Consider the following 23,912-nt stretch of genomic DNA (forward strand, 5'->3'; position numbering starts at 1 on the left):
ATTACAAAAAAAAAATGTCTTTGCTGGAGCACAGCATAATGTGACCAGCTCCTAGAGGCACATTTTCTAAACTGAGGGCTGATGGGGCATAGAGGGGGAGGAGCTTCACACTTCTGAATTATTTAAAGTGCCAGCTCCAGTTATCCACGCCTCTATACCCCAGCGTAAGCACCTCCAGTGTCCCCTAGTGGATGAAAGAGAAATTGGCGTTTTAGGGCGGTAGCTGGTCAGCGACCATGTGATTGCATGAAACTCTTCTGTCTTCGTTGGAGCGCTATGGTGGTGTCAGAGGACTTCCATGCTTAAGGCCCCCATACACCAGAGATTGATTGCAGCAATCGTGAAATTTGCAATCGATTGTGTATTAAAATCTTTCCCTTTTTCATTCGATTGTGGCAATTCTGCAATCGATTGAAAATTGAACGAATGCTGCAATCTATGATGTGTGGGGGCCTTTACTTGCAGCATGCGGAGATGGGACATAAGTTTCAGCTGGATCTTTTGCATCCTGCATGGGTCCGGTGTAAGTCCAGATGTGTAAAGGCGGATTCTCACATCTGCGGCCAAGCGGACACGGACCTGTCGGGCTCAAAATCTGCCCCTATATTTTACATAAAAATAAAGCACTGTCCAGCTACTTATAGCACCCGTGAGCTAGCAGCTTCTTCCACCCAGCGCTCAAACTCAGAGGCAGGTGTCACACTGTACTGTACTTACGGGAGCATCTACAGCTCCTCAGCTAGTGACCCGGGGGCAGCACCCACACTCGCGATGATCACCGGAGTGCCAGCGCTAGCTGGGCAGCCCTACCACCGGAGTACTACTAACACCTAAGGGTTCTCACGGTCTGGTTACCACGGCAACACATGGCTCCCTCAGTCTCAGTGCCAGAGGAAGTGACGCCAGGGGATTGGCTGTTGTTGGGACACGTGACCCGTCGGGCCGCAGCAGCAGTACACACAGACAGTGTTGTGTTGTTGTGACAGTCGGGTGAGGAGGGCGGTGGGGGCGCCGGCCGAGGTGACAGGAGCCGGGGCAGACACTCAGCCTCCGACCTAAAAGCACGTTGATGAGTGCAGCTTCCCGAGTGCTCCCCAGCAGCCCGTGTCCCAGCGGGGCTCTGATGGTTCGGGCAGTCGCGCTGCGCACTGAAGCCGGGGGTAGGGGAGGACAGAGCCGCGGAGGGGAGATGGAGCCCTGGGACGGCGTGCGGCAGAGCCTGGGTTACATGTAGCGGGCGGGGGCATGACGAGGAGCGGGGTGACGATGCTGTAATACCAGTCGGGAGGAGAGAGGATGGCCGTGGGATTAGCTCGGGAGGTCAGTGAGCTGAGTGACTGCTGAGGGGAGCGGGGGCCGCGCACGGTCCCGGTGGGGTGGTTGGGGGAGGGAGGCAGCGACTCAGCCCGATCAACCCCCAGTGACCCCGCTGGTCTCCGCGGCGGCTGCGACCTTGCTGATCTCATATTGATTAACCGGAGTGACAACAATGTGTCAGCTGTGAGCCGGGGGAGGGGTCAGCAGTGTGGATGGCACCGAGGAGACGTGGCTGCCTTGCGGTGACCCGATCCGGGTGACTCACCCGCTGATCAGACAGCCCGCGGGCTTTCCTCCCAGTCTGTGTGTTTGTGTGAGAGAGAGGATGGTGATAGCTGCCCTGCGTGTATAAATAGACTGTGCCAGGAGAGGGCCGGCGGGCATCGTCCCTATTACCCCCCCGAGGTAGCCGGGTGTTAGTGACATCGGTGAGGAGGCCGGTTCCCGGTGAGGAGACCCCGTCAGCTGCTCATGAGACCTTCTCCCTGTGGGACAGACGGCAGGATGAAGCCAGACAGAGGTAACCTCACTGTTGTGTCTGATGCCCTTTCCCCTGTTTGTGCCCCCCCAGCATTACCCACACACAGTTCAGGAGCCCCCACGCGTGTCACCCTGTGCCTGCTGGCTGCAGTAGTTGAGATACCAATTGTTCACGTGAAGCAGCTTCTGTGCCACATATCCGTCTGCACCCAGCTGAGCAGTTCCATAACCACAGTGACCTGTGCTGTAGCCTGGCACCTGTGAGTAGGTGATGGGCACACTCTGCCCTGTACATGTCTGGGCAGTGGGGGATGTTTGCTCTTGTGCTTCCATCTATAGACACATCACCATAACCAGCCATTACATAGTAGGGAACAGCTATTTTCTTTGTGTCTTCCTGGCACTAGTCCCCCAGGCACATACAGTAATGTTCCCTAATTCATCACAACAGTCTGGTAACTGTGTGCTTCCAGGTGCTCAGCTGTGAGAAGGGATTATCTTCCTTTCCTTCAACAGGATTACACTCCTGTTATGAGGTCAAATGTATTTTGCTTTATAGAAAATTAGAACCAAAGTGTTTAGGAATGTAAATGATAGATCATGTTAGAGAGATACTATTAAAACAGCTATTTACAATTCTATTGGCAAGTCTGTTATATTGGACTTGCCTCAGATGCTTGGGTTCTTAACGTTCTCCCCCCCCCCCCCCCCCCCCAACACCAGTTGTTTCAAAATACATGTTTAAAACACATCTACATAAAGCTGAATCCTTTAGTGTCTCAATACAACATTGTTTACTAATGAAGCGATATGTAGCTCACTTAATTGTCTTTGTCATGTAAATTGTGTACCTTTTGTATCTGTTGTTTGTCTTTGGTCCTTATAGAAACCTTGCACTACTCAAACACCAGGACTTCAAATGTTACTTTGTATTATTTGTTTAAAGCTATTTTGACTTAAATACATGTATTTTTGAGATGCTACTTACATTAATTAAAATTCAAGACTGTTTTGAATTCTCTATCTGGAGAGGCCTGTAGTACAGTGCTGCCGGAAGGCTTTATAAATTCCCAAGCGGTTTGTATTTATTTTTTAGGTTTTCTTCTGGTGTATGAGAACAGCGCTGTCCATGTGTACTTTATTTTTGGGGACACATCCAAATGATTATTTTTGCTAGTGCTCCCTGTGGCTGCAGCTGAGTTCCAGGTTGTACAGAACAGTAAAGCTCTTCTTCATGGGGCGTCAGGTTACTTCACTTGAGACTTCAGGCAACTAAGAGTTAAGCAAATGAATAGCTGAGCTGGCAGGTTGTGTAGTATTCTGAGGAGCAGCTGATCTGTACAAAAGCAAGCTTGTCTTGAGTGGCAATGTCGAATCTAGATCACATTACAGGAGTTAAAAGTTGTGTATCAACACAATCTCATGAACCATAAATAACCCAGTGCCTAGATTTACATTGGAGTGTCTTGTGTGACAATAGAGAATTTAATGGACTTATACAGCAGTAAAAACAAATGACCTCTGTAGCAGTTTGGTTAAGTCATTGTTTGTCAGCAGTGTCACTGAAGCAACAATATCACTTGCATGATAGCTTTACTGGTGTAAGAAATAGTTTATAGCTATTTTGCTTTATTTAGTCGCATGGCGTATTTACCCACACAAATGTGCCTTGAGTCAGTATAATCGCCCACGTTCTAAGAATTCACAACAATACACACATAATTACCTCAATTATTTAATATACTGTACATTAATCTGATATACACGGCATTGCACAATATAAATTATTGGGTAGCTGACATTTAATTGTGTTTAGACTTCACTAACATCCTGTATTGGGATTAATACATGCACCACCAATTATTTATATATATCTATATATATATATATCTATATATATATCTCATGTATATGTGTTTGGTTCTGTTTGCAGCTTTTTCTGGGTATGGTGGTGAACAGCCTGCCCTAGCATTTCCTCTAGACTTATTTAGAGTAGCTTATAAATAGTGTAGGTCTATAAATATGCATGGTAATATGACCACAACATGTAAACTTCTTGACCTAATAATTATGGCCTATTTCAGGCAGTGGTCAGGGAGTATTTTGTTATTATACCCCAGCCTACCTTATCTTGGTGTTATTACAAACGTATTGTATTTTCCCTCTTGATTTAAGCATGAGTTAAGCTCTTTGTATAACTCAATTGTTTCTGCATTACAAACTTGTATGAAATCTTTTGAAAAGCTGTCTTATGTATCATATGTCAAACTCATTGTACTCCCTCCTCATCCAGGGGCCCCTCACCTTCCCTACTCTCTTCTCTGTCCAACCACAACACATTCCCCTCTGTCCTTTAAGTCTGCTGCCTGGACATCATCCTTGACTCTTCCGTCCTTCACTCCCTACAGTGTCTACTTCACAATCTTACCACTTCCACCAAGAATTGGACCCTTGCTTACCGTGGATGCCACCAACTGTCATCCATGCACTTGTGATTTCCTGCCTAGAGTACTGGGGCTAAATTTACGGAAAGTCAATTTTAAATTGAGCTAAAACCGACCAACATCAACGTTGTGTTTATGTGTCCAAATCGCTCCTTTACTATCTGTCGATTTTATGTGTCATGTGTAAATCTACGTCGATTTTGGTGTATTAAAGTAGTCGATTTTGACTTAAAAGCGACCTTAAATTGTCATTAAACTGACATCAAATCAACTTCAAACCAGGTTTTGCATTCCTATTGGCCAAAACATGTTATTTTTACAACCCAGAACTTTATAAAAAAAAAAAAAAAACACACACAAAGCACCTCAGAGGGAGTATTTTGGAGGAATATAAGTGAATCTATGGATGCTTGAATACTGGGCCTGATTCAGAGATGTACACTAATGCACCACTGGTGGTGGTGCAAAGACGCAGCATTGGCTGCAGATCTTTCAATAATCGACCTTCTGAGTAGCTCCATGGTCACACAGACTGGCCGAATGTACTGAGACGCCTGAGCCTTGTTATAGGAGTTCTGCATTGCAGATGTAGACTACGATAACCTCCAAAAATGGTTGCAACACACCTGCATTTTTTTTCTGCCTCTACCTTCCCCAAGCGCTCCCTGAGTGTCAATCACACTGCGAGTAAAAAGTTGCTGCGAGCAAATATGGTAATGTACCTTAACGCATTTGCTGTGTAACTTTGGTGTATGTGCAGTTTACCAATAATCAATCAACTGCATAAAAAAATAAGAATAACAGTCACGCCCACCGAGCGCAGGATGTCATGTCATCACACGGAAGAACAACAGTGCCCTGAGCAACCTAAGGATATTCCGGGGGGGCTGTATAGGCTGCGGTGACCATGTCAGCAATTATTCTGACTGCAAGGTGATGTTCCTGGCACCCTGCTAGCCAGATGCAGGGACCGTGGAGTCAGAAGCCAGGACATTTGTTCCGCCTCAAACTTTGCATAGAGGGATGACGTACTGAGGATGTAGGCATCGTGACAAGAACTAAGATAGCCAGATAGCACAATAATAATTTTTTGGTTTGCATCACACACCACCTCCACATTCATAGAATAGGTGTGGTGCCTATTGCTGTAAATAAATGCCCTATTCCTCGGTAATCTTAACTCTATGTGTGTGCAATCTATAGCTCCCCGGACATTACGCATACCTGCGTGACTATAGAAGGCTACGTTTAGTTCATGCCACTGTGATTTCTGGCTGGGAAAGCAGGTGCAGGTCTTACAGAGGGGGTGAGGGCTTCTGTAACCTGTGTGAGATGCCTGATAAATGTAGCCTGCAATATTCCTAGCACTTTCCCAGGAACTGACTGAAAGGAGCCAGAGCAAAAAAAAAGGCAGAGCACACAGCAGCTTCTGCAGGCCTGATGCAAGTGTCTCGCTCAAGTTGAGTCTTGACGTGGTCATACTACAACATTATATTGGAGCGGTTGATGCGGAACATCTGTATGACCTCACCAGCAGACCATGCATTTAGATTTAACCGCGCACGGAAGAAACTAGGCCTGCGTAGGCTCTGCGTTACCTCAATAAGCTGCTGTTGATCCTCTGTTTCAGACTCCTGGGTCCTCTCAGTCAGGTGGTGATGTGCATACCGCAGGAAAGTGCAGAGCAGATCATAGTCTGTCATTCGTTTTTTCCTACAGCCACAGTGCACCACATGCTAGTGTCCCTTTTTATAGGCATTATAATGAAGTTTGGCCTACTAGAAGCTGGTTAGAAGTCACACACCTGTCAGTTATAAGTCTATTTTATGGCTGATTTTGAAGTTGATTTTTGGTCTATTTCCAAACCAACTGTTAGTAATCTACGGTTTCTGTAATGTAAAAGTATTGATGGTTGGGCTGATTTTCTAACTTGTTCTAAAGTCTATTTTTAGGTCGATTTTGACTAGTAAATCCCCAAATGATAAAAACAACGGAAAATTTACCAGGCATCGACCAAAAATCGTCACTTGGTAAATTTAACCCCAGGAATCTCTTCCTCTCTGTCCTACATTTCACCTCCCCCACAGTCTATTCTTAATGCTGCCGTCCATCTCATTTACATTTCTTCCTGCAAATTGATTCTCTGGTTCCCCATCCATCTGTAGATATAGTTTAAACTCGTCACATATAAAGCCCTCAATCCACAGTCCATCATTAATCTCATTTCTGTCCACTCCAGCCTCTGGGCCTGATTCAGACCCGCTCGCAAGCGGGTCGATGGTGCCATAGTGCGCATGCGCACGACGGAGGGAGCTCCGTCGTGCGCATACGTGAGACCCGGGGAGCGACGGGGAAGCCGTCGCTCCAGGTCTCGCACCAAAGGGGGCGTGCTGTCGATGTTGATTGACAGCACGCCCCCTTTGGTGGGCGTGCCGGGGGCGTGGCTGCCAGACGGAGGCGTTCCCATGGGAACGCCTACCGTCTGGGGTCCGGCCCCACTGACATCACTAGTGATGTCAGTGGGAGTGCTTTTGGCTCTGATACAGCCAAAAGCACTCCTGGGCTTGCAGCAGCGAGACCCTACCGCTGGGTCTAGTCGCAAGCCCGATGGTCGCGATGGTCATGACCATTGCGACCATCTTTTTGGCCGCTCGCATAAGCTGTGGGTGGTCACCCACAGCTATGCGAGCGGCCAGGAGGCCGCTCCATTTTTAGGTAGGAAGGCCCTGATTCAGAGCGAGCGCTCTGGTCAGAGCGTCCGGCTCTGAATCAGGCCCTCTGTTCCCACTCTTGCGGCCACTTCCACTTCACTTTGGTGACCTTCTCTCACTCCCGTATCAGAGATTGCTCCAGTACTGCCCTTGTACTCTGGAACCACCAGGCTTTCTCCCAGCCTTGAAATGAGCTCTCGAGACTTACTTTTTTATGCAAGCCCTTCTATAAACTCTCAGACCTTCGTTTAACTCTACTCCGCTCCTCTGACTCAAACCCCAACCTACCCTCTCTTCCAGTTCATCATTGTTACACCCCTTCCTCTTCCTACCCCTGATTCCCAATGTGATACATCATTGCTTACTTCTGCAAGCCATGGCAAATCTATTATAGCCTCTACTCCCCAACCCCCTACACCTTGCAACGCTACTCACTTCTGTAGTAATACATATAGCCTTTCCTATAGTAACATATTCCCCCACAGTTTACTTATGTGTCCTCCCAGGCAGCAAGACTTAAAGCTCCACTTGGGAGAGTAATAGTGCGTACACACTAGGTGATCAGGAAAGACAGTAAGATTACGACATCGTAATCGTACCGTCGTTCCTGATCCCCTGTAGTGTCTGCACTGAACGATCAGTCGTTCAATGCAGGCACTGTCCATCATTCCTGAACATGCCAATTTGTCGTTATCGGCAGATTGTGCTGCATGTTCAGGCGATGGACAATGTTGGAAACGACCAGCGGGAGTGCGCATCGCTGGTCGTTTCTGACATAAAAGTGCACGACTACTGAGCGATTGCACGATGACGATGTCGTAATCGTGCAGTCGCTCAGTATTATCGCCCAGTGTGTACGCACCTTAAGTTCCACAGTAGTAGTGGAGAGTCTGGCAGCGAATCAAAGTACAGTTCATGTTTCCAGATTTACATCCATATCTCACAGCCATAGGGAGCCCTGATACAATGTAGAACCAATACTGGGGGACCAGAGACAAAAAAAATAATACTGTAATATTTTGTACAGGGTTTCTATTCCTTTGTCCTGCTTCCCAGAGGCTGGGAAAAATTACCTTGCGGCCAGATTGCTGTGCACCATTACTTTAAAGGTTGATGTTAGAGGAAACATTACCTCCCAACCTTGAACAACAACAGTTCCAACTGTCGCTGATAATAGCCCTTTCTCCCACCATCCCTGGAACTGACACAGGATATAGATTGTTCATACCACACTTTTTGGTCCCAGGAAAATCCTGGGTCTTCGCCTTTCTCACTAGACCCGTATCTACCCTCACTGTCTTCCAATTCCTTCCATTGACCATTAAGGTACCTTGCTCATAACCATAGTCCTTCCTTTAATGCTGCAGCCAACCCAAATCAGATCTGGGAAAATCACAGGTCATAACCAGGGAGGCATGGACCCAAGTCGAATAACTCAGGTTAGTCCATTCACACCAAAACACAACCCATGTTCTTCCTGATAAAGTGGAATAACATTGCAGAGAGAAAGGTGTATAACATTGCAGATCACCTGCTGGTTCTGAAACGGATACAGGTCTCATTTAATTGATATTAAATACATAGAAACAGAGTCAGATTTTTGTTTTTGACTTGAAATAAAAAAAAAACTATCTCTAAAATAACACAAACTCTTTAGCTATTTGGTGGGTATAGCACATGCACTATATGTTGCCATAACCCAACCCAATCTCTAAAATAACAGAAATTCTTTAGTTATTTTGTGGGTATAGTAGGCACGTGCCCTATCTGTTATATATATATATAGCCACTATACTGCATCGCCTCCCTTATCAAAGGTCTTGTTTTTCTCAATAAAACACAATAGTGGGACATTAGACTTAATTTTACTGTTCTCTTTCTGTGTAGTGATAACATTCCACGGTCCTCTACAATATACAACTATTGAGATGAATAAAACATACGATTATAATATAGAAACATACGATTATAATATAGAAACAGAGTACAAAGGCAAGATAAGAAAGTGCCAGGTTTGCCGTATTGTGTTCCAATCAAGAGGACAGCTGGAAACGTTGCTAAAGTGATGCTGGTACACACTGGCCGACATATATGATATATCGTGTCTATGTTGGCCAGTATGTACAGACGATATGTCTATGAACGACGGCATTCACAGGCATAACGCGTCGGGTGTGCATAACAGCTGTTGGCAGATATAGCCGACCGAACGTACACTTGCCGCAGAGGCCGGCAGGGAGGGGTAGGTGATGGTGGTTCAGTATGTATGAACAACCATCATCTGCTGATATCTTTCCAGTTTGTACCCATTTTAAGCAATAGGGGCTTGTTCTGACACACGCGCTGCTGTGACAGCTTTAGCAACTATATGCTAGTAAAAGCCCTATCCTTGGTGTGCAAGCATGCTTCTGAAAAAGCAAGGACTGCATCAGCCCTATGGTAGATGCTGATTTTCCATCTGAGTATGGCCTGCAGTGTGAGCGATATAAGCGTCTGTGTACGCAACCGCTGCAGTGACACTTTCATAGCACACCCATAAAGCGCCCCATCCCCGTGCTTCCGCTTAGCCACCTTCCAGTCACTGCCCAGGAACACCCAATACATTTTCAGGACATTTGAGATCGTGCATCTCAATCGCAACTGGTACTCTGTGCGCACGAACTCTGAACACAACGAATTAGACACATGTGCAATACCACAAAATCGTCCGACATCAACATAGCATGCAGCTAAAGAATCTGGCCCGCTGAGGGGGCGGTTCAATTCAGCGCAATGCTGACTAGCCCTGGGAAGGAGCTCTCGGAGCTATTCAATTGACCATGCTGTCTGACTACAAGATTTCTGCTCACACCCTCCTGAGGTGCGAGCAGAAATCTGACTTAAGTGCTGGCTGCGATGCTGTTTTTCGACTCAGCGCTGCGATAACAGTATCGGGGAGTAAAAGGAGATCCATTCTGCACAGGTGTAGAGCAGATTTCCTCTTCAAAAACACAGCTGGGTGGCGGTGCGGTCGCACCTTGTCAGCTGAAGCACAGTTGGCTGCATTCGCACCCTATTCGATCACGTCAGATAAGTGGTTAAGGCGCGGTAACCGACATCCTCCTTTTGTAGTCACACTTAACAGCACGGTCAATTGCATAGCTCCAGGAACTCCTTCCTGGGGTTATTCAACATCGCAATGAATTGCATCATCCCCTATGTGATGTAGTCACTTCTGAATTAAGTATATATCAATATTTGTATGGTATTTATAATGGCTTTATTTACAAATGCAGTACAAGCATATTGCTATTAATAGATAATTTATAATATCAATGTTTTTGTAAGGTCTGTTAGAAGTAGTTACTTTGATCATAGAAAAATCTTGACATGCACTCTCCATTTATTTCACCTTTAAATTCCCTGGTCCAACTGTATTTCCATTTTTGGTAGAGGTATCGCTAAAGACTATAAGGGCCGAATTTAATTAGCCCCATTAAGTTAACAGTTGTGAAAAAAGGTGGTAGCCTCGAACTTTAACGCCTGGGGCTATTCAATCACGCTTGTTAAATTACACTGCTAACGGGCGTTAACACACAGAATCCATAATATGTTCATGTACCTATGTATTAACATGGTCACAGCACCTGTTAACACGCTAGTTATCGAGGCACATCCATAATACTTAGCAGAATAGCGAAACCATCGGTACAATCGAGTATCATCGGACCCATGCGCACACTTGCACAAGCCCTGACCGTACTCGGAAATTGCTAACAGCCACGCATGCTATGAGACCTCACACTGCGTATGGCCACACAGTGGATAATTTATGCACGCTACTGAAACGGCGTTGAGATGCACTGGCACGCCTGCATTCGCACGACCACCCCCCCATCACCACCCACAAATGGCACTTCATGTCAATTACTCTGCGATGGGTCTGCGTAGCCTCTGCGATCGCAGTCCCGATCGCAGCAGCAGCTGCTTCGTGCGCTGCGATGCATGCGCAGAACGCAACAGTCGGCCAACTGCGTGCATATTAGCAACTGCGATACTTGCTGAATCAGGCCCTAAGTCTGAACCGCCTGCATACAATAACATTTGAACTCATCATACTTTGGTCAAGATCTGATTTAATCATCTTTATTGCAAACTTAAAATATGACCCTCGTTTAGCAAGAAATGATGGAGCCCTTGGTTGCAATGGAATCTGGTGGCTTATCACTGCTCCAGAAAAACCAGATCAGTACAAATTGTTCAGGGACCTGGTTATTCGGCACCTTTGCCAACGCCTTTTGCATTGTATTTGTGTGGGCAGCTTAAAGAAGAACTCAACTGCAATTTTTATATCTGTAAGCTAAACTTGTTCCTGAGCACTCAATCCCTTTAGGTTGTGCCAGCATGTAGCATATATAACCTAGGATCTGCAACCAGATGTGCTATGGGCATCCCAGGCATAAGAACCTTGTGGCTTTGTTGGCATGAGAAGTAGGGGTTCTTTGTTGAAATTCCACTTTTTGGGTAGAGATCTTTTTAAAGGAAATTCCAGTTAACTTAAATGCTTCCATTACTTTTACTTTTTTGCTGTGTCTCTATTTTGCTGACTGCTTGTGTGCTTAATTAATGCCACACCACATCCAGCACACTTTAGTGAGCCCAACACACTTCCTCCCAGTACTTGGAGATCATTCTGAACTGTGTGTTTTCCACAAGCCTGCATATTTAACATAGATCTGCTGATAATAGCATAGGCGTTCTTTTTCTTATTATTATTTTCACTAATAAGTGTGTGCAGGATTCTGTGGGAACGATCGTAGTTGAAGTGTTCCTCTAACTAAAGGCATAGTACGTGAAAAACTGTTTACACTTTAACAGATGACTTTGCTTGCATAATCAAGCCACAAATAGTAATGTAAATGTGTTCACTGTTCTGCTTCTGGCTTACAGTTCTGACAGTGCTCATTTGTTTTTTTTGTGACGTCAATAACTGAAATGTACAGCAGCAGCAAGTAGGTCACTGATTTTGACCAATGTTACAATTTGATTTTGTGCTCAGCATGATGTACAGAAGGATACAAACATTTAGCACAGTGCAGGGCTGTTTTTGGAAGAAGGCGGTAGGGGCATTTGTCCTGGCCTATCTATAGAGGGGGCTACAATTAGATCACCTGGAGCCTGCATTGGAGAGGCCTAAAAGAGCTTCTATTTCAGCCTCCTTATGTTTTAGGAAGACAAAAGACCTCTTGTTTTAAAGAGGTAGCTGTTTCACTGAGTCTGATCATATTAACTCAGTGTTAGGAGTTCAGTCTAATGCTGGGCACACATTAAACGCTGTGTACCCATCACAATGTTGTTCGCGGCGGGACCCATCGGGGTTGCCAACATCAGCTAGTGTATTCACACTTGCCAATGACTGTGCAACAGTGGGGGCAGCATGGCTCGCGCTGACGATATTGCTCGTCAGACCTGGTGCTCGGAGTGCGCATCGTCGGCGACATAGTGGGTACACTTGGCTTATCATTAACCATATCATAAATCTGAACCTACTGTACCAGACATTTAACCTAAGAGCCAGCATTAACCCAAACCAAGTTTTGTACTGCTTTCTGGGGGAAAAAAAATATAATACTGTATACCCTTACACCGTGATCGCGCCGAGCGACAAAATGTGAGTCCCGGGGACCCTCCACTTTATAAAAAATGTGGTCCTACCCGACCATTTCTGGGTCCCATCATAATTTATGCTTTAGAGCTCCTCATATGACCTTCAGACCTCCCCACATGCCACCACACATGCCCATATACCCCTAGAATGCCCATCTGATACCCCCAATTGCATTGGTTTTGTACCTAGAGGTCAGACTGCAGTACCCATTAACAATAATTGGGACTGCAGTCTGCTGCGGTAGTTAGCCTTCTGCAGGAGATTTCTGTGAAACCTTCTGCATTAGATTGTTCTTACATAGCAGTGATACATAAAATTATACAGAAACTGTAGTTTCAGCATAATTTTATGAAAAACCACAGACCAATAAATACATTTTAAAAATATACTAAAAAGATTTTGTTCTCTTACATTTGAACAAAAACGGCTAAGTAATTTTCTGCGTCTAGCTGTGCATTCTTCTGTCCTTTTTATTCTGTGGGAGCTGGATGGGGGCTGCTGCGCTAACGCTGCAGGTCCTTTTGGCTCCTTGTCTTGATGTATGGGAGGCAGAGCTTAAGACAGGTGAGGAAGTGGGAAGCCGGGCACAGGAGTATGAGGTGGGGAGTCAGGCACAGGAGTAGGAGGTGGGGAGCCGGGCACAGGAGTAGGAAGTGGGAAGCCGGGCACAGGAGTAGGAGGTGGGGAGCCGGGCACAGGAGTAGGAGGTGGGGAGCCGGGCACAGGAGTAGGAGGTGGGGAGCCGGGCACAGGAGTAGGAGGTGGGGAGCCGGGCACAGGAGTAGGAGGTGGGGAGCCGGGCACAGGAGTAGGAGGTGGGGAGCCGGGCACAGGAGTAGGAGGTGGGGAGCCGGGCACAGGAGTAGGAGGTGGGGAGCCGGGCACAGGAGTAGGAGGTGGGGAGCTGGGCACTGGAGTAGGAGGTGGGGAGCTGGGCACAGGAGTAGGAGGTGGGGAGCTGGGCACAGGAATAGGAGGTGGGGAGCCGGGGACAGGAGTAGGAGGTGGGGAGCCGGGGTCAGGAGGATTTGGGGAGGGGTTTTAGGGGTAGGCAGGAGAAGGGGCTGGGTTCCATGTATTCGATGTGGAGGGGAGCTAGGAACATGAAGGTTAGGCAGGGACAGGAGAAGGGGCTGGGTGCCACCAGCTTTTATCGAGGAATGGGAGCCACATACAGGAGATGGTATTGGTGAGCTGGGGATAAGAGAAGTAGGCAGGGACAGGAGAAGGGGCTGGGTGCCTCCGGGTATTAGAGGGGGTGGGGAGCCGCATACAGAAGGACGTGGAGGGGAGCTGGGGATAAGAGAAGTAGGCAGGGACAGCAGAAGGGGCTGGATGACACCAGGTATTAGGGGTGCTGGGCCCAGGTGCGCTGCGGTACTGTCGTCCTCATTCACAGCAGGCACCTGGCTGGCTATTCCAAACATGCTAATACTCTCTAGGCTATGGCTGCAATGTCCTCAGGCAGAGGAGACAAGATACTGGGGGCGGGGCCTTGCGTCTCCACTTCGGCCACGCATAATGAGAGGGTGGGGTCGCGCGTCTACACTGTACAGCTGGCAATAGACTGCACACGCAGCCAAGCAGATAACAGCGGCCAGCCCAAGGTGTTAAAATGGGTCCGGCCACTCTATACCCCGGCCCAGACCTTCTGCCTTCTGCTCCTGACAGCAGGAGGGACGGCAGCAAATAAAATTTCCTCCAGCTTTTGAAAGGGTAGACAGGTTAGCTCTATTGGCTGCAGCGCACAGCAGCTTAGCTGACTGGGGAGCCAGGGATTGGCCGCAGGATTCCCCGGGGACCCACCCATTCTGCAACATTGAGTCCCCGGTCCTCAAGACCGGTAAAATACGTGCTATAGCGCGTATTTGCAATCACTGCTTACAGTTGCTAATTCTGCATAATGTTTTTCAAAAGGGTATAGGGGCCCACTAATATGATCTTTGCCTTGGTCCCACTTATTTGTGTCTCCCCCAGCAAGCACCCGCATCCAGCTCCCTACAGCCCCACAGACACTTTACTTTCTCCTGTGTCTTCTGGCTGCTTCTCTTCGCGCTGCGGCCAGATCTTCTGTCAGTGGTGCGGCGCATGTGATGTCATGATATCATGTGCTCCTTGTCTCAATTACAAAAAAAACTTTATTGTACCAGGCAGCCATAATCCTTCCCCATATTTCTCTCTCTGTGACACCCCCATACATTTCCCTCTCTCTGTGATCCCTTACACATTCCTCTCACCCTCTCTCAGCAATCCCCTTCTCATTACCCTCTCTCTCTCTCAGCGATCCTCTCCACATTACCCTCTCTCAGCGATCCTCTCCACATTACCCTCTCTCTCTCAGCGATCCTCTCCACATTACCCTCTCTCTCTCAGCGATCCTCTCCACATTACCCTCTCTCTCTCAGCGATCCTCTCCACATTCCCCTCTCTCTCTCAGCGATCCTCTCCACATTCCCCTCTCTCTCTCAGCGATCCTCTCCACATTCCCCTCTCTCTCTCAGCGATCCTCTCCACATTCCCCTCTCTCTCTCAGCGATCCTCTCCACATTCCCCTCTCTCTCTCAGCGATCCTCTCCACATTACCCTCTCTCTCTCAGCGATCCTCTCCACATTCCCCTCTCTCTCTCAGCGATCCTCTCCACATTCCCCTCTCTCTCTCAGCGATCCTCTCCACATTCCCCTCTCTCTCTCAGCGATCCTCTCCACATTCCCCTCTCTCTCTCAGCGATCCTCTCCACATTCCCCTCTCTCTCTCAGCGATCCTCTCCACATTCCCCTCTCTCCCACCTTCCCCTCTTTCAGCGATCCCCTCCACATTCCCCTCTTTCAGCGACCCCCTCTCTCTCAGCAATGCCCCCCCACATTTCCCTCTGTCTTCCTCCCCCCCACACACACTATACCCTCTGTTCCTCACACACATTCCCCTCTTGTCAGTGGCACCAGTAGCGGAACGCGCTGGGGAGAAAGGAGTGTTCTCAGCTCATGGTTAGGTCAGGTGCCTGGTCTCGAGTAGGGGCCAGTTACCAGGAAGTATATGACAGCTCTCAGTGATGGCTAGCCGGCGCTGTGGATTCTCAGTGTTGATGATTCGATATCCCAGTGCCCATTACACCCACGGAGCCCCTGCTGCATCGCCAGTAGGTCTGACCATAAGCAGTCCAGACCCAACAGTCCCCCTGTATATAAATATGCATATGTGTGTATAAAAAAATATCAGGGCTCGACAAATCCCAGGTCGCCATGGCGACCAGATTTTGCTGCCTGGCGACCAAATTTTGCAGGAATTGAGGAAGCAGTTCTTCAGACCCAGTGTCCCCTGCGCTGACTCCTCCGCCTCTCCATTTTGATGCGCTGACTCCTTACCTGAGGTGACTTGTTAGTCCTGGCCTATGGTGACTTTGGTTGTTCCTAACTCCGGCTGCATGGAGCTCTGTTAAGAGGTTCTATGTATGCCCGGCGGGGGCTTTGATTGCCCGGGGTTATTTGGCTGCGGAGGGTTGGTTTGCCTGGGAGTACCCCCTTAGTTGTGTGGCTATGGGCGTGTTGGTTACCTGGATCAGCTACTCAATAATATGGCTATAGGGGGGTTGTTTGCCCGGGGTGGGGTGGGGTAGCTGCACAGCAATGTGGCTGTAAAGGGGTAGTTTACCTGGGGGTACCCTGGTAGTGGTGTGGCTGTAGGGGTTGGTTGATGGCTCAGTTGTGCTGCTCCGTGGGAAGGGGGTATAAATACACACACATACATACAGGTGGAGTCTCCCATATCAACAATGCTTGGTTCCAGGGGTATTTTGGATGTCGTAATATTCCGTATTTTGGAATATTTGCATACCATAATGAAATATCTTGGTAATGAGACCCAAATCTAAACACACAATGCATTTATGTTTCATATACACCTTATAAACACAGCCTGAGAGTCATTTTATTCAATATTTTTACAAATGTTGTGCCTTGAACAAAGTTTGTGTACATTGAACCATCAGAAGGCAAAGGATTCACTATCTCAGTCGTTCTCAAAAAATTCCATGTGCGTGTGTATATATATGTGTGTGTGTGTATATATATATATATATATATATATATAATCTCAATACACATAAACATCAATGCAGTGGCACTCACAGTACTTGCAACCAATAATACTTGTGGTGTATGAACACCTAACACAAACCGGTATCTCCGTGTGGTCAACGTTTAATTTTATTGCAAAATTTCGTCAGGTCCACAGACAAAATAGGACTAGACACCTGTCAAACCGTAACGCATGTGTCCTAAGGCGAGCTCAGGGAGAACAGAAACCTCCCGTGGAGCAGAAGGGCAGGCGCCAGCATAAAAGTTTTGGAGCCAAACCATCGTACACAAACAAAACATGTGAAAATTTGTATAGATCACCATACATGCCCCTCAACCTCCACACATGCCATCAGACCACCACACATGCCGCTTCAAATTGTCTTCAGATTCTGCTACATAGCAATACCTTCCCCCAATTCAAAATATGCCACACAGTAGGGCCCAAATTCACAGTATACAACACAGTATGCTCCAAATTCATATTATGCCGCAAAGTATGCATCAAATTCATGTAGCAGTAGTGTCCTCCATTATTCAGTTCTGCCACCAGTAGTGCCCCATACACAAGTGTCTCCAATTCATAGTGTGCCACACAGGAGTGCCCTTAACACAAATGCTGCTAATTCATAGTGTGTCACACAGGAGTGCTCCCAATTTACAGCGTGCCACACCAGCTTTGTACAGTTCCCCGGAGGACACTGTCTTCCACTCCAACCGGCAAGTACTGCAGCTCCCTGGTGCTCACTGTCTTCCTCTGCTGGCACTGCTGCAGCTACCCGACGATCACTCTTCTCCACTATGCTGGTAGTGATGCATCTCACTGCAGTCACACCTCAGCGCTGGTAATGATTCAGCTCCCATGCGGTCACACTCCTCCTCCACTGCAGTGTTGCGGCTCTCAGCAGTAACTCTCCACCCCCTCAGTGGTAGTGATGCAGCTCCCTGACTGTCAATCTACTTCCCAACCAGCACTGATGCAGTGCTATGGTGGTCACGGTCTACAGTGATTTAATTGTGGCGGGAATCCATTCCTCCCTTTGACAGGCCTGCAGCAACCCGCCCACTCCAGTAACCACCAATAGGAGTGCTTTGTAAAGATTTTTTTTCAATTTGCTTTATTTCTCAAAGTACCTGGCTCTTATAAAATCTGTTAGCCAGAACTAAAATAAAATATGTGGACAGCAATACAAATAAAACATACGTACATAACAAACTTATTGGATATCGTGTTTTTTGTAACTTGTTTATATGGTTGCTAGGCAACCGGATCACATAGTCGGCTCACTTGCGGGGCACTGGCTGATGATGTCATGGGCTCAGCACCGGAGTTTCTGTTCGCTTGTCCCGGAGGTTGGATGCTGGCGTCCTTCAGGTGAGTTGATTAAGGACTGATTAAATGGCTTTATATGTTTATGTACGTATGTTTTATTTGTATTGCTGTCCCTGACGAAGGGGGGAACCCCGAAACGTCGGCTCACTAAAGGACCTTTTTAATAAAGATTTACACCAGTCCATGGAGTGCCATCAGTTTTTCTTGTTGTATATGGAGGGTCGGCGTCATGCACCTTTGGAAAGGCACCCTAGCAAGTATTTTTCTGTCCCCACGGTATGAGTGCCGGATTTTCTGGATTTGGTGTGTTGGTGTGTGTTATCAGTAATCACATTGGTATCTGGCACCAAGACGTTGACAGCAGATGCTTTAAGTTTGGGGCCTCCATAGCTTGGATTAGTTTTTTCAGCACGTCCCATAAATGCTCGATTGGATTGAGATCTGGGAGATTTGAAGGACAACTCTAGACCTTGAACTCTGTCATGTTCCTCAAACCTTTACTTAACATTTTTTTAGTGTGGCAAGATTCATTATCCTGCTGAAAGATAATACTGCTATCAGCAGCATATAGACACAGTTGAGGGAGTTCCTGGCTCTTGCTTCAACAGTGCTTGTACGGAACAGGGATCCTTCTTTGTGCTACGCTTACCATTGTGCCCTTCTGCTTCACGGAAGGTTTGGACCAAACGGGCTAGCCTTCACTCTTCACGTGCATCTATGAGCCTTGGTCACCAATAACCCTTTCGCTGGTTCACTGTTGTGCTTCTTTGGACCAGTTTTGGTAGATACTAGCAATTACATACCAGGAACACCCCATAATACCTGCCGTTTTGGAGATGACACAGGCATCTAGCCATCACAATTTGTCCCTTATCAATGCTATGCTTGCTCATTTTTTCTGCTTCCAACACATTAACTTCAAGAACAGAGTGTTCACTTGCTGCTTAATATATCCCACCCCTTGACAGGTGCCATTGTAACAAGGTAAGCTATGTTCACTGCACCAGTCAGTGGTTTTAATGTTATGGCTGATGGTTGTGTGTAATAGATACACCACTCTTGGGTGTGTGGTTGCACTCTGATATATGCACGCCTTGGTACAAAGGCCATATGCGTACTACCACCCAAGGCCTCCAGACATCAGGGCACAACCGCACACCCAAGACATGCATTTCATGAAATTTTTGTGTCAGATATTTGTATTTCTGTGAGGCAGTGATGTGCTACTTTTCTTTGAGTGAATCACCCTTGTATGAATTTAGTAATGTGGGTGGTTTTCCATAATTACCCTTCATTTGCTATATGTTGAGGGCAAGTTTGATTTCAAGAAAAGATGGAGATAACCTTTTAAAAACTACAGAACATACTTGTGCGTATTTCTTGCTACAAGCTCTATTCTCATCATTTTCCCATTATCTACCAAGGATGTAAAACTTAATAAGGGACTGAGGTGCTCTGTTTGCCCTCCGTTTAATTACACTAATCAACTTTGATTGTCTCTCTCTCTCCACTTGTACTTCATGCAGTAATGGCGCATACACACTAGACGATAAAAGTGAACGATAACGATATAGTTCAACGATATATCGTTCATATCATCCAGTGTGTATGCACCAAACGACCAACGATGCACGCTCCCGCAGGTCGCTAACGATGTTTGCTGTTGTGCGAACCTGTAGGCCAATCTGACTATATCGTCAGAAAGTGTCTGTTCAGGGATGTAGCATGATGACGTCACTGAACGATATCGGTAACGACATTGTTCAGTGTGTACACCCAATATCTTTCACCAATATCTTTCAGCACATCGTCTAGTGTGTATGCCCCTTAAGGATATAACTTCCACTCATAGATCCATCTTATTTACGCTACGAGTTTTCATTTGATCCTACACATTTGACTTGCCATTGGAATTGCATTATTTTGTTTTTGCTTGTGTATAGGTATTTACAGGCTGTGCAGGTTTAGCTCACGTTTGTAATTCATGTCTCCTGTGGGAGAATGCACTGTAAAATGGAATTGTATTTAGTTGCATCAGTATATTTAACCTTAATAGTACTCATCTTGGGTTAATAACTAAGGGGGGAGGGTTAGGTTTAGGCACGAAGGAGGGGGGCTTAGGATCAGGAACTAGCTGTTAGGGTGAGGGGTGGGAAGGGGGAGGGAGGATAAGTATACTTATCAGACCCCTGTCTGGATACCAACCATCAGGATGCCGCTGTCAGTATTGTGACAGGAAGCATCCTGATAGCCGGCATTACATACCCATTCCACACTTAATACATAAATATTCTGTATACATTCATAGGGGGCGATTCAATTGTTGTGAGGGCGGCAATTCAATTGTTTTGGGTGCCTATTAATTATCGCCATCTTCACGCCCTGTTAGACCGGATTTAGCCGTGTAAAGTCCTGGTTAGGATGCCCTAACCACGGGTTTATCGCACATTATACTTATCTGCTTCTGTGGCAAACAGAATATAGCAGAAACGTATACTTCCCTTGAAGTCTTATAGTGAAGGAAAATATTGAGTTCACCGGAGGAGAAACACAAACACCACAGTGACTGTCTAAGTAGCAGGAAACCATAGAAACCTTTTTATAGCGAGGAGGGTTTAAGGATAAGTCCTGGCCAATCACATTCCAGATTCTGTTGCTATGCACATTTTTTCTACCCTCTCTTTACCTCCTTTGTGAAAAGCAAATGTCTTAGAGCAGCACTTGGTGAAAATGTTCCACAAGCTGCATCTGGACTTTTCAGATAGTGCTTCTATAGCCAGTTACAGCAGGACACTTGTTCTTCTACAGTGTTGTGTGTACTATGGAAACTAAGGGCTGCGTAACAAAGGTGTGTAATGAATAGACACTAGGTGATCTCCTCTTTGTTTGATTCCAGAAGTGTATTTTTTTTTAACTCCTTATAAACTATTGCTCTGTATAGGAGTTTAAAAATTAATATGTATTTTGTGACCTTTGTGTGTGCTTTCAGAATGACTGATTCTGGCACTGTTTCCATTTAATATACAACAGATATGTTTCTCTAAGCAGACAATTTAATACTGTTGAACAATTTGCCAATCTCTGTTCTAGTATACCACATAAATGACTACACACTAGTAATCTATTATCAATAATGGCTATTGACAACAATATGCCATAGGCTGCCACATATTCTTAGCATTGTGTATAGGAAGTATAATCTACTTGCTGAAGTATATTATAGATTTTATTTGTAGGCCCTACATATTCCGTAGCACAGAAAAATTATTGGAACATGAGCATATTGAAACACTATATATTAAAGCTCCGTCGCAGGAAGTGATCGTAAATGTAGCATTTCAGGCTGTCTGACGTAGATTTGTCCAAGGTTCTTTAAAAGTGAAAATACATACAATTTACTCCGGTATATTAAGGTTTGGCGTATTTATGTTGGACCATATACGCTGAATTACTCATTTCTGTTTGTGTGTGTTTTTAAATATTAAGGATATATTTAATTAATGGAGATGTTGGTGGTTGATTCATTTAAATAGAGGAAATCCTGCACTGAACCCATGTTTCTTGAATACTACAGTTTATTAATTTTTCTAACATATACCCTATTAAGATGTCAAGTAAATGAGATCAGTTTAAATGATACCTAGACAGGGTGTGCTACCACTAAACGTCAGAGGGGTACATTTTTGCACCTCCATTTTTTACTTAGGCATTGGAGGATCTTTTCAGTCACATCAAGCATATGAATAAAAAGCTTTACACAAACAATTGCCACATGTAATTAAAACAGCTCTGCTGTCTTCTCATTAATTAATACCATAGAGGAGCTTAAACTGAGCAGTAAGTTATCAGACAGGAGGAGCTTATTTTATTGTGAGAGGTCAGGCCTTAATGCGACCATTGCAGTTTTGCACAGTGCTCCTACCAAGGCTTTTGCACACTTCTGGGCTGTGGAGTTGTGCACCTGGATGGGAAGGACAGGGCCACAATTAGGGAGGGGCTAGGGGGGCCGTGAATCAGAGAGTGCCAAGCCAGGGCCAAATTAAAGGGGGGGGGGCAAGTATCTCCAGCCCCTACTCTCTCAGGGGGCCCCCCGGCCGGAGCTCCCCAGACCCATCTTTAGCTGATGTCCAGTTTGGTAATTGTGACCAGGCTCCCTGCCTGCACAGCTGGACTTATCAGCAGGGCACATGCATAGAGTGACTGGGATCACCCGGCCCAATTTAAGCTTTTTTTCCCCCCTATCCACGATGTGTGCTGAAGAACAGTGTGTGAGGAGCCTGCCGCTGCTTTACGAAGGAGCAAGGAGAATATCCAGGTAAGTGGTGGGGGGAGGGGTAACACAGGCTTCTGCCGCAGACATATAGAGTACAGAGACACAGGCTGCTGCAGTGATACAGGAAGGGGAGGGGACATAGACTGCTGTAGAGACACAGGGGGGGGGCAATTCTTTCTGAAAGAACAGAGCCTATAGTGGGTGGGGAGGAGGGGTACAATTGCTGACAAAATTGCTAGTTAAGGACAATCCAGGAGTTCCGGAGCAAAACAAAAGGCCTATGTGGCACACTCTGGGTGCTCTTTATAAGTGTTATAAGTGACCTCAGTAGAGGTTGGTGAAGTAAAAAGGACATGTTTTGCTGGATTTAAAAGTTGCTATATTTTGGTATGCAGCTTGATAGATAGTATTCCTTTAAAGTGTATTGGGACCACCAGTTACTGCTTGTTCCACAGAAATACAATGAATTATCAGTCATTGACTCCAAATGAACAGTGCCCCTAGTGGCTGCAGCCATACATACTATTAACAGTTAAGGTGCGTACACACTGGGTGATTGTACGATTACGACATCGTAACCGTTCAATCGCTCATTAATCGTTAAGTAATTGTGCAGTATAATGTCGAAAACAACCAGCGATGTGCGCTCCCGCTGGTCGTTTTCGTCAACAATCATCGCCTGAACATGCCGATAACGACAGGTTGGGCATGTTCGGGGATGAGGGAGAAGGAGCCTGCACTGAACGACATATCGTTGTGTAGGCACATTATCCCAGTGCACAGGAAGATGAACGAGTGTACAATTTCAATGTCGTAATCGTACATTCGCTCCTCTATTGTCTAGTGTGTACTCACCTTTAGTTTGCTTGACTTTACCAAGCAATATTTTGGACGAAGTGTCTTTGAAATATGTAGTACCTTGATTGTATTTCCCAAGAAGACTTCTAAAGTATATTTGACATTGTATTTCTGGACAAACATGTACAGTAAAAGAATTAAGACCTGCAAACACTACAGTATCTTGGCTTTCATTGACTCCCATGAATATTATTAATGTTGCACACACAAGGATTCCCGCTGATCTAATACTGCATGCAGTCTGCCACCTTACAGCAGGGCATGTTATTCTGCTGCTTGCAGTGGTGGCTATTTTCTGTCATTTCCATTAACAATACAGCAGCAGTGCTCTTCCTGACAAGTTCTATTGTGCAGTACTGGAAAGTTGTTATTCATGTAGGGTTCCTGTTTCCTTCCTAGCAGACAGGTGAGTTGTAACCAAATAAAGTGAGGAAAAAACAAAGCTAACATTAGCACTTGAAAATTGTGCTAGATGCAGAAATACCCCAGCAAAAAACTAAAGATTTGATCGAAGTAGTTTTGTAAATACCATTCCAAAAGAGAGAACATTCTTTAAAATATGCTGATTATTATTTTAAATCTAATGGGGATAATGGTACCAAAATAAAAGGTCTATAAAGAGTAAGTGTAAATGCACTGTCATTTTATGTAAATTGCCTTACATAAAATTCTATAAGTAAGTTGATCCTCATCCTGTTCTCTGCTCTTTAGAAATTATGAAAAAGGGGAAGACACAAGAATGCAACCTATGGTCGCAGTGCTAGTAAATTACATA

The 23,912-nt window shown here is 45.9% G+C and overlaps 1 protein-coding gene across 1 annotated transcript in view; it reads left to right on the forward strand.

Annotated features, from left to right (window-relative positions):
• The first annotated feature begins 935 nt into the window (after positions 1–935).
• Positions 936–23,912, forward strand: part of ATOSA (atos homolog A) — a 72,792-nt gene continuing 49,815 nt past the window's right edge. Inside the window, exon 1 of the mRNA XM_088451047.1 lies at positions 936–1,837. Coding sequence (XP_088307173.1) covers positions 1,789–1,837 — 49 coding nt within the window. The 5' untranslated portion in view covers positions 936–1,788. The remainder of the gene's footprint in view (positions 1,838–23,912) is intronic.

The sequence above is a fragment of the Taudactylus pleione genome, unplaced genomic scaffold, assembly GCF_031769625.1.
Source record: "Taudactylus pleione unplaced genomic scaffold, aTauple2 ptg000022l, whole genome shotgun sequence".
NCBI classification, from domain to species: domain Eukaryota; kingdom Metazoa; phylum Chordata; class Amphibia; order Anura; family Myobatrachidae; genus Taudactylus; species Taudactylus pleione.